Genomic DNA, 19,569 nt, shown 5'->3' with positions numbered 1-19,569 from the left:
TGGCACAGTCTTGATTTTGTGCAGTTCACCTGCTGCAGACAAATTTTCTAAGTCCCAGCTTGGAGCAGAAAAGCTTACTGTTGGCTAGTTCACAACACACCAGCCCTTAGCAGCACAGAGGTCCTGGGCTTGCTGCAGGCAGGCAGGCCTGCTATTTTTCAGGAAAAGAAAGGTCTGCTCAAGCTGCCCACGCATGTATGATGAACTCATCACAAAAGCAATCAGGCATTAATTTGGTCAATCATTCCTGTCACAGTAAATACAGTTCTTCAACTAGACTATTTGATGCAAGACTCCAGATAAACTGAAGAACAGAAAAAATGCCTCAAAAGGTACAAGTCTACAGAACAGAAGTAGGACAGTTTAGATATTGATACATCCACACTTCCTTTTAATTTTTTTTTTCTTAAAGAAAAGGTGACCTAAGAGTTAAGTAGAAACAAAAATAAAGAGCATTAGAAAATTAAATTGTGTCTTCCAGGCATTAATAATGAAAAGGGGACCCACCCTGCAATCCTTCTCATTTAGAGGAGTATTTATTTGGAGTTTCTGTTAGGCGGCTGCATGCACTGCATGCATCCTGCTTCACTGAAGAAGAGCCTTTTTGAAGCATCACTTGACTTTGTTTTAAATATCTTGCTACAGTTTCCATTTTAGCTCGTGAGATGATTATTTTCTCTCAAACTGAAGTTATACAGCAGTTGAAAATGCTGATGGCTTAACTGGTTTCCTTTTTTTTTTTTTTTTCCCTCTCCACAGCAGCCCTGAGGGGTTTTAACTCTTTCTTGCAGCAGTGAAATCCTGCTTTTGGAGTTCAATGTTTAACTCTCGCTGGGAGACTCATAAATATTCGGAGTCACTCTCTCCCTCTCTGTTTGATTAGGAAATGAGCCTTTAACTCAATGTAATCCCCAAGCCATTAACAAAAAAGCCCTCAACAGCTCCACTATTAGAATTTCACTCCTAGCCCACAGAGGATTGAATTAGATTAACATAACTACCCGCAATCTGAGTTTATTTTCTGTGCCAGATAGAAATGTGTCTTCAGGAAAGAAAAAGAAGAGAGCTGGAGAGCAAGCACAGCATAATGAAATGTAAAAATAGATGAGAAATAGATGGACAGATGTACAGGTAAAGTGATAAAAAAGGTAAGAGAGAGAGAAAGCTACACAGTCTTTAATAACTGGCTGCTGGCTTTGGGGGCTTTATGCAGAAGGCCTCTCAAAACACAGAATTGTTTCAGGAAGAGTATTTTTATTCTGCTTGTGTTTATTTCATATTCTCAGGGATTTACAGTGAGGCACCTAAGCATGCTGTACTCCAGACACCTGTGCAGCAGATTTGGCATAGGTTTCATTTGTAATTCCCAAGAGATGTCATACTCAGCAATGAAAGGAGAGGCGTGGAAAAGAATCTGCATGTCAATCATTACTTTGCAGTCAAAGAAACAAATAAACTGGGATAAAACAAAATATGTTTGTTGGGTTTTTTAAGGAATGAAAAAAAAGTCATGCAATAGCATATATACAGTAAGACAGTTCAGAGGTTGATAGATACTTAGTGCACAAAATGTGAATCATTAGTGAAGCAGAAACTAAATAACAAACATTTTCTGCTACATAATGCATTGGTCTTCCCTTTAACCATAGGCAACTCCTTCCCTCCAAATAAAAGAAGTCCTATAAAGCATTGATCATTATCCCACAGAACAGTAGGTGCTGGATTATTTTTTCTCCAAAGCAGAAATAACAAGATATGGCAAGTAACAGGGCAAAATACTCACATGTGGTTGAAAGAGAAGGATTAAGTCCAGCAATTACGTGGACACAACTATAGAATAGTCCAAACAAATTCTTAAGACCGAATCTTTTATAGCTTTATACTTGGAAAACTTCTTTGATTTCTCAGATTTCTGTAAAAATGTATGGTAAATGAGCAAGGGGTTTGCAGTAATTTCCAAGCATAGTCATGCTAATATTGGTTTTGCGTAGGGAAGAAAATAATTCAGTTTTTTTTTTCCAGCAATGCCTCTTGGTTTTTAATTCTTAGTGGGACCTCAGAACAGCTATATGTTAGAGTCTTTGTTAGTTACAGAGTCAGCAATTTTAGTCCTTTAATGCTTTTCAGAAAAATCTGCTCCTTTTATTACAAAATAACTTTGCATTATTACAGAGAAGCAATAAATGTAATATCATAGCAAAACAAACAGAAAAGAACTTAAATAATTTAAATATGTTCATTTTTAAGTAAAGCAAAAAGCTTTAATGATCAAAATTAAGCTTCATATGATGACAGCGATCACAGTTTTATTTGTGAGAAAAAAGGTTAATAGCAAGCAATGTGTTGTAATGATCTTTGGGGGCATTATTTGGGCATATTAATTCACCTGGTTTATCCATATTCTCCTAAAAGCCATCCTTATATCAGAATTCTAGCTGAATTATGGATTATTCATATAGATGGTTAAAAACTTAGGAAGCATTAATATGTAGTCAGTAGTTTTTTATTGTTAGCACTTAAGCTAAATGTTCTAAGTATTATAAAATGTACATCGAAGAAATCCAAAATAAAGAGCTAAAGAAGAAGCCTATTTTTCATCCTTCTACAGTCAATCCAAGAAATTCATCTATCAAGTATTCCTCAGAACCTGATGTTTTAACTGTAAGGCAGCTCTGGTTTTATTATTCTGTTTCTATTAGACACTTTTTCCTCCAAACTATTTTAAGTTTAGCTTCATTTTATTTGTTGTTACCTTCAAAAATGGTACATTTTGGTGGTAAAAAGTTTTCTAGAATATATATTTAGTGAGAAATTTATGCTAAAAATTTGACATACCAAAATTTAAATTGTAATATTAAGGTTTTGGGGGTTAGACATAGCAAGGTTATTTTCCTATGCTTAGAAATAAATATTAGCCCCAAATTTTATAAAAAGATGTAACACAAACCTCTGAAGCAAGAATATGAAACAAGAAAAACCTCTTATATTTTGACAAAGAATATTATAATAAAAGCTATTAACAAAAATATTCAGAGTCATTGTTTTTCTCCATCTCTTCATATTTCTACTAAAAGCTATTAATAAAAAACAATTTCTGACTAATTATTGTTCTCATTATCTTCAAATTTCTGTTAATAAAAATACTCCAAAAATATATTATTGTTCAAACATTTTACATCTTGGCTGCTTTAAAGAAAACATCTTGTTGGTGATGAGAGAGTAAGTTCCTTCTGTGATTATCACTGTGCCAACTTTGCAAAGACTTGCACCCCTCTTTTGTCATTGAAGATTCTTCAGTTGCTTTGGGACTTTTAAAATTAAATAAGCATCAACTGCTTAATGCTAAATGCCTTCAGTAAAAGCAAAATTTCATTGCATGTGTCTGATAAGAAAAGATTTGATATGCAGCTGAGGGGTTTGGGGTTTTTTAATACAGGGAAGGTTGTCACTTGGTTCTTTTAAGACAGGACTGCTGAAGTTCCCAGGTTTGCCTTTACCAGCATGGGATAAATAGCACCTGTCCTTGGTAAGCCCTTAAGCAGAGTTACGTTATACATTGACCTTTTTGGAATGCCAGCAAACCTGACTGTTTCTATTCCCAAAACAAAACTGTTCCACTCAAACTTTCATTTACTTATTTCCAGAGGAAAAAAACACACTCAAATAGAGAAACCGCCTGATTTCTACAAAGTTCTAAACCAACTCCTCTCCTTGGTGGGTCGCACTGACCTTCCTTTGACAGAGTGAAAATTGAAAAAATTATTACCTTTAACTGTATTAAGGTGCTGCCATAATTTTAAGACCAGATAAAAGGAATCGTGCAGAGCAATGCTTGGATAAAAAAAAAAAAAAAAAAATAGAAACAAAACACAAGCCCATAAATGCAATAAAAGATAGAAGTTCGCTACTTACATGCTGCAGGCTGAGATGAGGCTCGAGGCTGGAGTAGAATTTCCCTTGCCCTCAGGTGTTTCTAATTGCTGATTAAATATCTTTTGGTTCTGCCTGCACCAGCCGACAGTCCCCTCTGCGTCTCTGCCTCTCTTTGTGACTAGGACACAGTACTCCGAGTCCCAACCTATAAATAGATCCCAGCTCTGTGATTGATATAACAGGCAGCTGACAAAAAAAAAAAAAAAGAAAAAAAAAAAAAAAAAGAAAGAAAGAAAGAAATAACCAGGTCTTAAGCAAGGCAGCAAAAGCTGGGCTTTTAACTCTGCACTGTGCCCAGGGAGGAGTCCCCCACAGTCACCCGTGGGCATCAGAAAGAGAAAGTGCAAGGCAATTACTTTCCCAGCAGCATTACAGCAACTTGAGGCATGTAAAGCGAACGAACAAAATTCACTGTACAAAGAAGGAGAGGCAAAACACAACTAGCAGACTGCATCCAACTCTTTTGCAATTTAACAAAAATAAATGCCATTTTCAAAACAAGCTGGGAATTCTGACAGAACGAGAGAGGAGTTCAGAGCTGAGGTCTGGGGGTTGGTCCAGGCATGCTTGTATTTCTGCTGCAGAATAAACCAGTGGGTAGGTTGGCAATTTAACAGCTCGGCAGTCTACTTAGGGTCTCTGCCCACAAACACTATTTGATGAGGCTGTTCCTGCAAACAAAACTGAGGGCAGTGATGGTTCCTCCCTATTGACTCAGCAGAAGTTTCTTAGCTCTCAAGGACCTGAACCCTCTTTTCTGCTTATGTGCTGCCAGGGGAAAGTGATGAGTTACAGATATCAGCAAAGCTCTCTTAGAGAGGCTGAGCTGGGAGCCCACCATCTGGAGAGTGACTTCAGAGAACATATCACAAATGTTTCTGGTCTGGTTCTTATTACCTGCCACAGAGGGAATGGTCCTGGATTTTCCCATATTTAGTCCCTACAGATTCTCCTGTTAAAGCCACAGTCAGGCAAGGCTGGTAACCTTTCCAGCAAGCAGCTGCTTCTCCAAGCCTTCACCAGCTCCTAGATACTAATGATTTTCAGTAGAGCCTTAGTGACTAGGGAGCTTCATAGCAAATGGAATCAATGGCAAGGCAGCTAATGATGAAGACCAGTGGAAGAGTGGAGAAGAGGGAGAATAGTAGACAGGCAGAGGCAAAACAGCTTTCATGACACTGCTGTCTTTAGCAACATCTCCTACAATCAACCCTAGCACCACGCACACTCCTGCCAGAAAAAGTACTAGTGAAGACAGTGTACCAGACCCACCAGCCTTCTTTTCAACATATTGCAAGGCTTGCTTGAGCTGAGATGGTAAAGAAACGCTAAACTCAAAGAGCAGGATAAAATCCCCAGGCACCAAGCCCATGCTGAACTCCATGGTTCTTTGGCTCAGTGGCTAGCAGTACCTGAGCTATTTAAGCTAGTTTGGGCATGTCTACACTGCACTGCAGCTGCTGCTGTTACTGGAGTAAAGAAAGTTCAACAAGAGCAGCTATCCCAAATCAAGGCAAGGTCCCACCACGTCAGAGCCAAGGTCTCATTCAATTTCAGCTATTGATTATATAGGAAGATACAGTACTTTCCTCTATTTTGGCAAAATCCTACTGAATGCTTAATTCACCTCGTGTCAGTGTCCTTTGTGTCTAAGCTGGTAGAATTTAGTCAAGAAGTTTTACAAAAAAACAGTGTTCACTGGAGAGGGGTCTGATGAAGGACTGAGCAAAGACCCATGATGATTAGCCATTTTCCTCTGCTGAGCTACTGTCCTGTGTGATAGCTGGCTTGTCACTCTACCACAGCTGCATATCCCTGAGCTTTAAAAAACAGCGATAACAATTCTTAACACTGTGCTTTAAAGCACTTTGATATCTATAGATGAAGACCTACAAATGAAGAGGGGGGAAAAAAGTATCTGACAGGCTGAGCTCCAGCATGGAAACACACCCTCAATTGCCTGCTGGATTCTGGTCCTTCACCTAGTTGAATCAGATCTCAGATAAAAAATTACCCAATAAACAATGAAAAATTTTATTTTTGCCCTCTTATATTTGTTCTGGCTAGTACAAGATTTTTTGAGCTTTAATACCGGGAGCTGTAAAACCTTTTACACTACCCATTGCCATCAGAAGGAATTTTAGACACTCAGTACACAGAACAATCAGGCTGAGGCATGGCAGATAAAGGTCCCAAAACCTAAACCCAAAAGTCACTTTGAAAAAACGCAGCTATAACTGTCAGACTGTTCTTTGCTGTTATATATTGCTGACAGGTAAAGTTCTTCAAATACTACTCTGTCAAGCTTTGTGTTGAATGGAAAAGCATCATCCCTACCCCCTTACATTGTCATGGGCTAAACTGATGCTCTGGTGGAAACACCCATGATGTAGTTTAAATCACAAGAACTTTTTGGGAACATCTCAAGCAGGTAGCTAGGAATTTCTGTTCAGTTCTTAGGTCCATGTCCAGTGTTACCACTAGCATCCCATACCTACACAGCAGAAGAAGTCCTGGGCATACACTAGTATCCCATTCTTCCACTTTCTGCTTGAAGGGTGAAGGGAGGAAATCTTGACAGAAGCCACAGTTAACTAGCATGAATGAACTTTGAATGGAGTCAGAATTCCTCCATCCTTCCTCTCTGCCTTTAGACAGCAGGATGGATGACTTTAATTGCACCCCAGTGGGGTACCCAGCAATGCAGAGAAGATCTGCTTCAGATAAAACTTCAAACACAACTTCCACACTCCCACTGCCAGCACCCTTGTGCATAAACACCACTTAATTCCAGACTCAGGGCAAGGCAGGGAAAGAATCCAAGAGTGGAGGCCATGAGACTGAATGCCCACTCAAAACACTGCACAAATAAAGACAGAAGATTTCAAAAGCAGACACATTAAAAACAAAAAAAAAAAAATTACAAAGATAAACATTAGTGACTTGTAGACTCTAGAAAGGCTCATCCCTTTCCTTGAGGTACCCAAGTACAAGGTATTCTTGAGATATTCCTGAGATACTCTTTGCCCATTGTAAAGTGCAAGTGCAGTATTTTCTGCTTGTTGCTTGGGAAGGTATTTTTTTAAATGCTTCTTTCTAGGGCCACTTTGATCATGCACCTGTATTTCAGTCTCAGATCCTCAATTCTACAGTGGAGGTAAAATTTCAGTGCTTATTTTCCTTCAGACACAGAGTTTGAGTCTTGCACATATAAATCTGGGCAGAATTTGCTCAGCTGCATGCAAGTTATTATAGAGAAATGCAAAATATACTTTCCTTTTAAAGCAAAAACAAACAAAAATTCATAGATACTATTTTTTAGATAGGGCCAAAGCAAAAACAGTTGAAGCTTGAAAATACTGGTCCAATCAGTGTAATCTTCCAATTGCCTCTACCCATACATTAAACTATACAGATTATCTTTGTCCCTTCTCCTGTGTGCCTCCAGATGCTTTGGTGCAAATCTGATTTACGTGTTGTAAGTTTAGAGCTCAGAGTCACTGATGCTTTTATAACAGGAAATGCAGGTATGAATACAAATATTAAAAGATAAACTGAAAGTCAGCTTTGCCGTTTCCAAGGCTAGCCACAAACTATGAAGAATAATATAACACATAAAAAGTTTCTTCATCAGAGTCACATTACTTTGAAAGAGCCTCACAAACCCCCAAATTTCTAAACAGCTGCATTAGTGCCCTGCTGGATTTAGTGAGGTGTGAATTGCACAGATTTCAAACAGGGACTACTTGTACACCAAAAAAAAAAAATGTTCTAAAAGCCTTTTTTTTTTTTTTTTTTACATAAAGGAAGTTAATGTAAAAAAACCCAAACTAACAAATGTTCCAAGACTGAAAATTACAAGACAAGAAGTTAAAGATAAAATAATGAAAAAGTTTGAACAGCAGCTCTCTTCTGTATGCTTGGCACATACAGTATGACTCTTAGATCTAATAGGAAGTTGAATATACTATGTATTTTGAAACAAAATAGCCTGAAAAACAGCAATTGCTCAAGAGGGAAATACTGATATTATTGCAAGATTAGTGGTTTTTTTTAATTCCTTATTTAATTGTAATGCCATAAACTTCATATTGCTTCAATATTCTTTTCTGTGCAACCAACTGCCATAGCAGGGCATTTTTCTTGTACACATTGAACACAAAGTTCATATGTGTGCATCCAGTTTTTTCATGTACCCTCCAGGATGATTCATGCCATGTTGCCATGTCAAGTCTCTGTCATCAGCAGGGAAGGACATACTGTTCTAATTCTCTTGTAAACTTTGTTCCTTCTTTAGTTCTGATATATCTTTAATTCTTCAGGCCTCCTACCAGGTTTAACCATTCCAGCTAAAGATGCTAGCACCGTCCAGCTGGCCAGCTGGAGATTAGGACTCTAGAAAGGAATATGCAAACTTTCTGAATAGATACAAGTAAAGCACATCAGGCTAGGACTAGGGAATTTTCCTGGACTGGGCAGCACCCAAATCTATTCTCTCATTTTCAGACCTGTGGGCAGAAAGTCTTCACCTGGCACAGCTATTTGTAGAATTAAACTATAGAGAGGCACCATCTGTAGCTGCTCAAGCAGAGGTTATGCCACTGGCTTGAAGAAGAACAAGTGCAAGCACAGAAGAATGCTCCTCTCCCTTGTTTTTCTGAGTCCACCAGTAATTACAATGCACTAATGAAAAAATAGCTAGGCCTGAGCAACAAAACACATACCAGAGTGTGTTCAGAAACTATCCAGAGCAAGCATTCAGTTCTACACATACACACAGAAATAAAATCTGTAAGGATTTAAAGCCTGCAAGCGCTAGGACAATCATATGCTGGACTACATTTAAATACACAGCCTTTGTCAGTGCATCACATGCAGTATGATAATAGCGTCTCTTCTAGCCTTACCTCGCTTAGATCCATTCTAAATTTTCACTCCTACTACACAGCCTTTGCCCAAATGGGCTTCTGTGTGGCTTCACACTCATGAAAAAAGAATATTATTTAAAAAACTAAACAAAACAAAACAAAAAAAAAACCCCAAAAAACACCAGAATAAGAATTCTTGGATGTACTCCTGCCTAAATTATGCAACCACGATATTCACTCACTGGAAATCACCACCATCCTCTTCCAGCAGCACACTTGCATTCCTCCAGCAGTGTGCTGTCCATTGCATCATCTGGGGCAAGCACCTTCTGCACTTTTTTTTTTTGCTGCAGATGCCTTGCAGAAGCTCACCACCGTTGTTGTACCACTTGCTCAGAACCTTGTTTAGCACCAGCAAGTCCACACCTGTGCTGGCAGGGCATTAGCTGTGCGCTCAGACAAATCTCAGAGCAGCCCGGCAGCCTACTACGGTCGGCTTCAGGCAGGAGATAATGTTTCATGTTCTCAGTGACCTTGGCATGGTGGAGAGGGACAGGAAGCATGGTAACTGTCATAATAGAGCTGGTACCAATTTTGATATCAGGATAAGGAGAACAAAGTGAGATTTAAGCCAGCTCTGATGCCAGATCAAATAGAGACAAGGATCACCAGAAACAGCTTCCCCTTGGGTTTTTGTTCTGTTCTTAGTTCAGATTCCATCAGAAAACTTCTACAAAACCCAAACAACTACATTATAACCACAGACAGGCCTAACCATGATGTCTGGCTCCAGATCTAAATTCCTTACAGCCAGATTGTTAGTTCAGCTCCCTTGAAAAAGCATCACCTTCCTCCAAATTTGTGTGTCAGGGGGCTGTTAGTGCTCTCTCTTCTCCTCTCCAGGAAAAGGCTTCACAGTCTTTGTGTGTCTTGCTTGATTAAAAGGTAAACTTTTAAAAATAAAAACGATGGAAAATAACTGATGAAGTTCCTCAGAGGAAGAGGATATTCTGCTTGCAGACACCCAGATGAGGAATAAGCTTTTCCAGGAGAAGCCCTCTGCATGCAAGCTGAAGGGTTTCACCTGCTCCCATTCCCCAAGGACATGCCAGCAGGCTGGCACAACTCAGCAGAGCTCTCAAAAGAAAGTGAGATGCCATACAAATCCTGCAGCTTCTAAAGTGAGGAAAGATCCATTCTGCAGTGGGTCCTACAGGAGTCCACTCCAAAGCAACACCCTCGATCTCAGTCCTGCCTGACCTCCCAGCCACATTAACTGTGTCAGAAAGAGCCCTTATCTCTGCCCTGGGGGTGGGACTCTCACCAGTCTAAGGAGAGGGTGCGACTCTTACCCCTGTCCAAATACCATCAGCCAAGTGTCACTCAGCATGTCCACACCAGGTGTCTGTGGCCAGGTGTTGGCTGTGGGGGGCTGCAGGGCAGCCTTAGTGAGGAGAGGCCAGAGCTATCCCATTCCTGATATGGCCTGTTCCAAATGCCTCCAGCCCACACACCACAGGGCACAGCTGAGCCCCTTGGACAAGATGGTAGTGCCCATAGGAAAACATGTTTAAGAAAGGGCAGAAAACAGTGCACAGGCAGTGAGGAGTAAGAGACAGCCCCACAGGCACTCAGGTCAGAACAGGAGGGGAGGAGGCACTCAAGATGCTGAAGCAGACAGTCCCCCATACCCCTGCTGAGGGCATGGTGCAGCAGGTGGATATTTTCTGAAGGAACTGCAGTTCGCAGCTGGCCAAGGTCAGCCCACCACAGTATGTCACAACAGATAGAAAAAAATCTGCTTCCTTCAGTAGCTCTCCCTCTGTACCCCAGACCTGGTTAAACAAGTGCTCCTGGATAGATGATCTCTGGGTGATGTTGTTTTGTGTCAGGCTGGATATGCCACAGGAACGGGTAAGAGAAGGCAGGCAACCAAAAATAAATCTGAACAGAGCTAGAAACTGTCTTCATATTATGGGAAAGTCTATTCTCCCACACAGATCACACCAAACCCCTACCTACAATTCCTGACTGATGAGGAAATGAAACAGTTGTGTTTGGGAGGCACTTGAGGGCACACATGACTTCCACAGACACAGCAAAGTGTATGCAGATGCCTGCCTCAATTCCCTTGCTGGCAGTGAAGTTCTGCCACCATAATACACTCCCTCACTGTGGGTAAATCAAACACAAAATGTCTGGCTAAGCATTACCCCCACAGAAATCTCCCCAGCGCATAAAGGTACAACAAGGTTCCCTTGCACCTGTAGGGGAACAGGAATCTGCATTTCCAACTAAAGCCTTTCAGCTTCTCTGTGCCATCTAAAACCACTTCTAAGCCCACTATATGGCTGCCAGGCCTTTGGCAGAGAGCTCTAAGCCCTTTTAAAATGTTGAATAGGTCCAGCCCAGGTAGTATCCTTCTCTCTCTTGTATTTTTTCTGTCTTTAGGCAAGTTCTGCTGAACTTTGGCTCAGCTTCCTCTTAGCAGTAGGTGAGGTGGTATCTTCCTCTTCACTGCAATTCTGTTGCAGTCCTCTTTGCCCCCTCATTCCATCATGTCAAGTCATTTGTCATCTCAGTGTTGCCAGCCACCTCTGAAAGCTCTTCCAACCTGGACCCTTCCTGCTCTGCAGCCTGGAGCACCTCAAAACTCAGAGCATTTCCTCTTTAAGAGAGTGGAGAGAGAGAGAGAAGAGGGAAATGGTAAGAGCCTTTTCTTTAAGTGTAGTTACTCATATGTGCCAGAAAGAAGAGTTTCACAAAAGGATTTGGCCTTCCTCTCCTCTACTCTCCAGGCAGCCAGAAACTCAGCTACTCGGCATGGAGCTACTCCCACATGAAGGAGCAAGGCTACAGCACACAGGGGACAAGCTGCAGGGGAAGTTGGTGCAGCTGCACTTTACAAGCCTTACTGCTTGTAAATCAGTCACTTAGGATTTGGTCTGAAGATGCTTTGCGCTGAGAGAATGTCAAGGAAGGGACACACACATAGGCCCAGCAGAGAGGTGGCAGTGCCAGGGGGTACTGGGATAAGGTGCCAGGTGCTCAGACAAGTGCACCACAGCTGTCCCCACAGCCCAAAAGAGCCACGTGCTGCCAGCCAACAGAATGCAAGGCTGAGGAAGAGCCAAAACACCAACGTGCCAACAGATTTCTCTGCAGACAATCTGGGCAGGTGCCACAGAGAACATCCCCCTTGTAATGTCTCTGTGGCCTTCTTCCCCCTCCTCCTCCCCTTCTGTGCTCCTGGAAGTGCTACGGGCCACTTCTGGACGCAATGCTGTTCTGCAGTTCATCACAGGCATTCAAAGCTGCTGGAGCCTGAGCTGTAGATCAGGTATAGCACAGTCCTTAGCCAACTATACTGCCCTCCATACTCCCCTCCTCCTCCCCATCCCCACCTACCCCCTGTAAAAAGATGTCACATTCAGCAAGGCTTAACGGTGAGAAGGAGGGTAAAAACATCTCTCAAATTCTTAACATCAAGTGGATTTACCCAAAGCCCCTTGGAAACAGCTGCTTGAGGAAGGTTTCTGTGGAGCCCGTGTTCCAGATGCAGACATTTGGTTGCTCAGTCCCTTGCTGTTGCTTTAGTCTGTGCTCTTGCCACACCTGGACCTGTCCTCACCTGGAATAACCAGTCCCTTCCATTGCATCTGCCTAGGGCCCTGCTGCTGCTGGGAGGTGAGGCCCAGCTCCTCTCCTGTTCCCTCCCTTCAGGAATGTGTCACAGCATGGGCTCACACACTCATACACTACCTTGCTGGGACTGCCCCCTGAGCACAGGGAGGCAGATCCAAAGCACTCATAGTAGCTTCTTCCCTGACACATCATGTACCACACAACTGTCTTGTGCTTACAAGCTTGGGAAAAAAAACCCAGTATGAAATCACAACCTTCCTTTATCACCTCTGTGCAGCAAAGATCTTTGTGCCAGAAATGTTGGATTCTGCCCCGTGCGTGCTTTCCAGGCTGGGCAGCAGAGTCACTTTGCAGCCGGGTAACAGAAACTCCAGGAGAAGTCCCATTTTTATGGCACACAGCAAATAAAGGTACATTAATGAAACAAAGCTATATAGGGTTATTTGAGCAAGCTCCTAACAAGCTGGTTTGGATTTCAGCAGAAAGACAGCCTCATTCATTTGGACTTTATATCCAGATGGGATCTAGGCTATATTAATTCAAATGCAAAGCACCATGAGATTGTATCTAGCTAGGCTGAGTTATCACTGAGTTAATATACCTCAAGTAATATAGACAAGAACAGAACCTCTCTTTCTTGAATATATTTTGTACCTTGCAACGAGATCCTGGGATTCATTTACCAGGTGAAACCCCATGGAAACTTGAAGGACAGACTACCTTCTTCTCTTTGGAGGCCTGTTCTCTAAAGCTGTTGAGCTACATATGTGTCATTCTCCCAAAGAAATTTCTTTTTGCCACTTTATCAGACGAAAAAATTCACATTTTTATATTTGTAAAAATGGGATGTTAGAAAACATATAGCCTGTGGAAATGTTTTCATGTCTCCTTCTTAAGTTTTCAAAGAAAACAATTCATGTTTGGGGGGAAAAAAAAAGTTAATTTATTTTTCATTTTCTCCCTAGTCATTAGGCAGAAAATGAGACTCTAGAGGCATGTTGACTGCTCTTTGTAATCATGGGGCATTTCGTATTTCTTGACTGCATTAGTAAATTCTTCAAGAAAATATTTTCTTAAATCTCTGTAATTCTCTCACAAAATTTAACAAAACACTCAATTTTTAAAAGAATTATTTTCAAGTCTTCTGTGTTAACTACTATTGTTCTGAGTTGTGGCAGTAACTTGGAGAAATTGTTACTCACTCTAGAAAAGCTTAATCAAAGAGCAAACAAGACTTGACACCCAAAGCCACAAGGAAGCAGTTCCTTGCCCTGAACTGCTTATTGATTCCCTCCTTCAAAGCTGATTTCTTCAGCCAGGTTCTCAATAAATGCAAACTCTAATTCAGCTCCTTCTTCAGAATGTGTGAGACTGTGCAGAGAAACTGCATCTGCATTGCTACATTATGTTTGCAAAATGTTGCCTGTTCCCTTTGCAAACATTGCTAAGTGAGTCATGGACAGCCTCAGTGGTCTACGTAATGGCAAAATTGCAAACAAAAGCTCTTCAGCTATTACCTTTATTTAGTGTTCAGAGCAGGCAAAAGTAAGGAAGTTCACGGACAAAAATGTAATTAAGGTTGTGCTCTGACAGAGATGACTACATAGGTACTGTTCATCTCTGAGACTTAATGTTTCCAGATGCCTCATAAATGATAATTTTTACTTCAACTAATTACAGACACGCTGTGGTGACTCCTCAGACAGACTTTTAGGTTATTTGTCTTATTATTATTATTATTATAAGCAGCATTCAGAACCTGTGGTCCTTTGACACTTAGAACCACGCATATGTAAATATGCAAATATGATCTTTACTGCAAATACTTTGTAATTTGAGGCCTGGTCTGCATAATTTTTTGTACAAATCTAACTATCCCACTTCACAAGAATGATTTTACAAGAATATTTCACTGGAAAAAGTTACATAACTATAACCACATTTATGTTAGTCTAGCTTACATCTCCAAAGATCCTGTGCTGAACTAAGTATGTTGGACCAAAGTAACATTCATGCCAGAACTAGACCAGGTTGACTATACTGGGATCCAAAATCACAGTGAAACCAGTACTCAGAGTCTGACAAAAACTGGGGCACACACAAGTTGAGGTCAGAGGATACAGTCAGTACAGACATCATCAATTTTATATCTGCATTTCAACTTAACTTCTTTAAGAGTCTTCTCTCTGAAACAAAGATGCCTTGTTTGTAATAGCGTTCTCTGTTGTGTTTGACTGGCTTTTTAACTCTATTACACTGAGGCTGCACTGTTACTCACCTCTTACTAAATTCCAGGGAATCCACATGAATTAGCAGGATTATGAATGCCCAAAAAGAAGGAAGCTCCTGCCTTACTATTCACTTGAGAATCTGCGAGACACTGACCAAACAATGGATCCTCTTATGCACTCACAGTAAGATGTGAGCCTCAACTGAACTCTTCTGTAACTGGGGCATTTGGACAGTCCCTGTCCCATGCGGATTTCCTGGACTCTAATAAGCATGAGCTCATCCTGCAGTCTTTCCCTAAGGTATAATAATAAGGTCTCTACCTGTCAGCTATTTCATGAAACTTGTCTGAACTTAATACCTTTCAGACTCTGAGTGGGTGCAAATGCATTTGAAATTAGATAACATATTATAAAGCTACACAGACTTAACCAGTGTAATCACATACGCAGTATTCCCTTAGAAAAGCAGGCCTAACAATAAATTCAAATTAAATTGGCAGGACAATTTCTAAGGAACACAATTATCTGTACTTAATTTTCCTTAAAACAAAACAAAACCAGATAGACACGTGACACCCACAAGGAGCCAAGATCAAAAAGAGCTGGATGTGGAACCAGTAGCCCTCACCTGTGCAGTGCTTAGCTTCTTCCTGCTTCACTCTTCTTGTCCTGCCATATGCCTCCTTGCTGATGAACATCATCCCACCTCAACCCTAATCTGCCTTACATGAAGCATAGGAAGAGAGTAGGCAAGGGCTTCATGAGCACTCCTAGATTCTGTAATTGGTGGCAGATCTAAGGCTAACAGCTTCCTTGGCCCCCAAGATGTGCATGGACTAACAACAATCTTTCACCTGCTGATAAATTGTCACTGTTGTGCACAAACATCTGAAATTGAAAGCCAAATTATTCTTCCAGATTTATTGCCTCCTTTATTACTAGTTTCTCTGTTTTGAACCACCCCAGTTCTAGATCTCTTAGGGAACTTGAGGATTTGAAGTGGTGACGGTAGGCTGCAATCTGGATAGCTGTTTTCCTTCTGTGCTCTATTACTCCAAGGAGAGTAGGCAGATCCTCTGCATGTTCCAATAGCAGACAGGTTTCTTGGAAGAAAATGCAGCAGACAGCTACATTCTCTAGAGGCATATCACAGGATAAATAGATATGGATTGTGTTGGTCCCATATGAGGTATCAATTCTATGTCTTTGTCTTATCACTCCATTCCTCCCACTTTGCAAACCCAAAACACTTTCTCTGAATAATCACAACTGCACTGATTTCTTCCCTCTGCAAGGGAGCCAGGAGCCTGCACTGATATTTTTAGGTAACCCACTTGCTCTGTTTTCTTTCCCCTCTGTGAATAGATCCCTCACTTATTCTAACCCATAATCTTACATACATTTCTAGTCTCTTTCTCTTCTAGCACTCTCTCATAACTGCAAATGCAGCACACTATTGCTTTCTGCTGGGGTTTTCTTGCATTCAGCCCTCTCCCAGAGCTGAACCAGAAGTACATGACCAGAAGCACATAGCTAGAGACTGCAAAATGACCTTGATAAAAGTAGAAAGTGGTTGATAATATAGAAAGCCAAGGAAAATTTCCATTGAATATTTTTATGATTATTCATCAAAGTTGATAAAGATCCCATTCCAAAGGAAGGGGGGGGTAAAAGACCCAGTCAGCAAAGGAAGGTAATCTACAACCAAACAAGTTTCTCATCTAAATTCTCTCCTGTTTCATAGTGACAGTTGGCATAAAATATCATTGCTCTGACATGCAGAAGCCTTGGTGCTAAGTTTGTGGAAGCATGAACAGCAAAACCAGTAACAAGGCAGGAGAGGATCCGTCAGTCCTTTTGTGGCTGTGTCCAAACCATGCTGCTGCGGTCTCAGAGGAGTTCCCCCTTTGATTCTAAGCATATCCTGGTTTTCCATTTTTTTTCATCTTCTGCTTTGGGAATCTTAGGAATGTCTTTTTACACATACCTCTTTCAGCCTCTGTGCTTTGTCCTAACCATCTCCTTTTTTCTTCAAGATTTCCATGCTTGATCCCAGTCTTTCAGTTTCTCTTTTCTTTTTATTTTGGCCCACAAACAGCCTCCTTCCCCTGCATGTCAACAGCAGTGGGAAGTAACCTAATTAATAGTTTCTTGATAGGCTACCCCACACATGCACACACCCATCCCCCCAGTATCCCGCTGGCAATTCAACAGCCCTCTCTCAAGAAAGGAAAATATTTCCATACTAATTAATAACAACATCGGGTAGTTCTGGGCGGAAGGATCTGGGATTCCCATCTGGGCCTATATCTCTCGAGCTGAAGGAGCAACTGTACCTCAGAGCACATTTCCTTTTCCAAATCCTGGTGTTATTAACTGTTTACACTATTCTTGGTATCAAACATCTTTACAGCCTGGCTTCTGTGTTAGCTGGTAACAAGCTAACAACTCTGCAACTGAGTTCAGGCCGAATTCCTTCAGCACTCAGACTGTGCCTCTCATTTAGCACATGGCACTTGTTCAGAAACCTACAGTGCTTCCCTTCTCTCTTCTCCACCAGGATTCACATGAGCCAAGGACCTTTGCATGCTGTGGTTCTCAAAGGACACAGACGCTACTGCATCCATTTAAAACGTCTGTGCTGCTTGACTTCCCCTGACACGCACTTCCCTGTCTCTATTTCTGCCACAACCACTTGCAAAAAAAAACCAAAAAAAAAAAAACAACAAAAAAAAACCAAAAAAAAAAGGCAAAAAAAAAAAAACTCAACCAAAAAAACCCCAAACCAAACACCAAAACCAAGCTCTGTTTTTGAAGTTTTCTGCAGAGAAGGAATAGTTCTCAATGCTGACTGAGCTAGTGCATACATGTTTTTCTCCAGATGTAGTAGGATAGTTCCACTCCTGTCTTCACCCAGGAGAGGGGGAAGGTACTAAATGCTTCATTAAGGACTGTGCTCAGAGATGGGCTTCCAGAGAAGACATGAAGCATATGAGAATTTTGCTGTCCTGTCTCGGGATCACCAATGAGGGAGAGTTGTGCCTTCTGCCTCTAGAGGTGACCTGACACAACATGACTACTTGCTTCTTCTGCATCACAGGCCAGAAAAAAAAAAAAAAGAAAATCAAATAAAGTGTGAGAAACATTAGTGCTTCTGAAAAAAAATGCAAAGGACAGAACTCTTCCCAGTAAGACAAAATGATACAGGTCCTTTACCATCTATCAGCTCCTTAAAGCTATGACAAATAAGCAAGAGTATTTCCTAGAAGCCCTGTACAGACAACTTTGTTTTAGGGGGCACACTATTGAAGCAAGACTGCCATTCTCCATCTCATACGCTGGAGGACAACAGGCTGTCTCCAGGGATTTTTGAAGAAGCAGAAACATCAGCAGCAGCTACAGAATTGTTCACACTATGCAGGAAGATACCCACAAGAACAGGTCCTTCTCCTGTACAGAGTGACCTGGAAAAATACTTCAGAAAAATACTTAGATAAAAGAAATGTACAAGGAGCACATTTATGAAGCAGTGGGCCAATGAAAGGCATCTTCAAAACAGAGTAATAAGGAAGGATGAGTAAAAGAGAGAAAAATGAAGATAATTTAGGTGCCCCCAGTTATTCTGTCAGAGCAGTACTGCCTGCTCAGCCGCACATCCTCCACATATCCACTTCCCATGCCAGCCTTCTTCTGAAGAGCCTTTCATCCCTCAGCTGTTGTCCTGTTGTCCAAGCCTCAGTGCACTCTCATTGTCCCCAGTGCCTGCTTGGCCACTGTGTGGCCCAGTCTCCCCCATCTCCAGAAACAACCATCCTTGCACAGCAAAGCATATGTGTCCATCCACAGGGCTGAAAGAAGGAAGGATGGAAGAAATGAAGGAAGAAAGGATCCCTCTTAAAGAAGGGGGAAGAAGGATGGAGACAGAGGCAAATAGGAGGGAGAGTGAGAGGGGCCATAAATTCCCTTCTAATTCCAAATAATTCCGATTACACGGATGAGTAGTTTTCAATCAGAAAGATAATCTCAAAGATAGATGGCAGGATAATTGCTCGTCGGCGCGACGTAAATATTGTGTCGTTTCTATTAATCTCAGCGAATCGGGTGTCAGGGTTGTCACTCATTCATCAAAACAAATTAAAAAAAAACATATTAAAAAAAGAGAGAGATGCTGGAGGGAGGGGGATGTGTATCCAATAAGCAGCTGAAGGCGTGCAAGGTAATGAATGCTGCTTACAAGCTGTTTGCATTTTTTGCTTTATAAAAGCTAAAGGTAACTCAGGCAGTAGATCTTTATTAAACTCTTGGTAGGCACTGCAAGGGGCACTGCTGCACACAGAACTGAGCAATAGGGCTGCAGAATGGGACTGTGGTTGTGAAACAAGGGAAGGAATAAAGTGGACAATACACCCTAGACATGGGGCTGAATAGTCTGGGCATTAACAACAGGCAGGAGGTACTGAAGAGTCATCATGGTACCTAGAAGAAAGGATAGAGATCACAGCACAAAACAAAGGCAGCGTCTCCATTGTCAAGTATAGGAGTGGGCAGGGAATGGAGAGTGGAGAGGTCAGCTAGCAGGGCACACAGTGTCTTGGTGCAATTTTGCCACACTGGCTGCAGGATGACAGTGTGTCACTGCCCCACTCCTGTGTCAACCTATCTGCTTAGTATTTCATCCCCAGGCGTTGTGCACCTCCTCTCCCTGCCCTTGAAAACCACATGGCCTTAGGCATCTTCCTCACAGCCCTTGGGTTCCCTGACTCTACTGTATTGGCTTAGTTCATTACTGCTGGCCCAGAAGGACTGATGCCACCCTGCACCCCCCAGCACTCTCCTCCTCTCCTGAAACACACTCACTTGCGTGGGACAGCGCTCTGGTCTGGGACCTACAG

General features: G+C 41.6%; 1 protein-coding gene across 2 annotated transcripts in view; it reads right to left on the bottom strand.

Moving 5' to 3' along the window:
- ESRRB (estrogen related receptor beta) overlaps positions 1 to 4,074 on the bottom strand; it is a 137,753-nt gene extending 133,679 nt beyond the window's left edge. For both annotated transcript variants that reach the window (XM_030274740.4, XM_072930288.1), the window contains exon 1: positions 3,913 to 4,074. In XM_030274740.4, the coding sequence (XP_030130600.4) occupies positions 3,913 to 3,914 (2 nt within the window). In that variant the 5' untranslated portion in view covers positions 3,915 to 4,074. The remainder of the gene's footprint in view (positions 1 to 3,912) is intronic.
- Positions 4,075 to 19,569: the final 15,495 nt, after the last annotated feature.

The sequence above is a fragment of the Taeniopygia guttata genome, chromosome 5 (assembly GCF_048771995.1).
Source record: "Taeniopygia guttata chromosome 5, bTaeGut7.mat, whole genome shotgun sequence".
Taxonomy (NCBI): domain Eukaryota; kingdom Metazoa; phylum Chordata; class Aves; order Passeriformes; family Estrildidae; genus Taeniopygia; species Taeniopygia guttata.
Note: the sequence above shows the minus strand (reverse complement) of the source record. Positions and strands in the feature narration are given on the sequence as shown.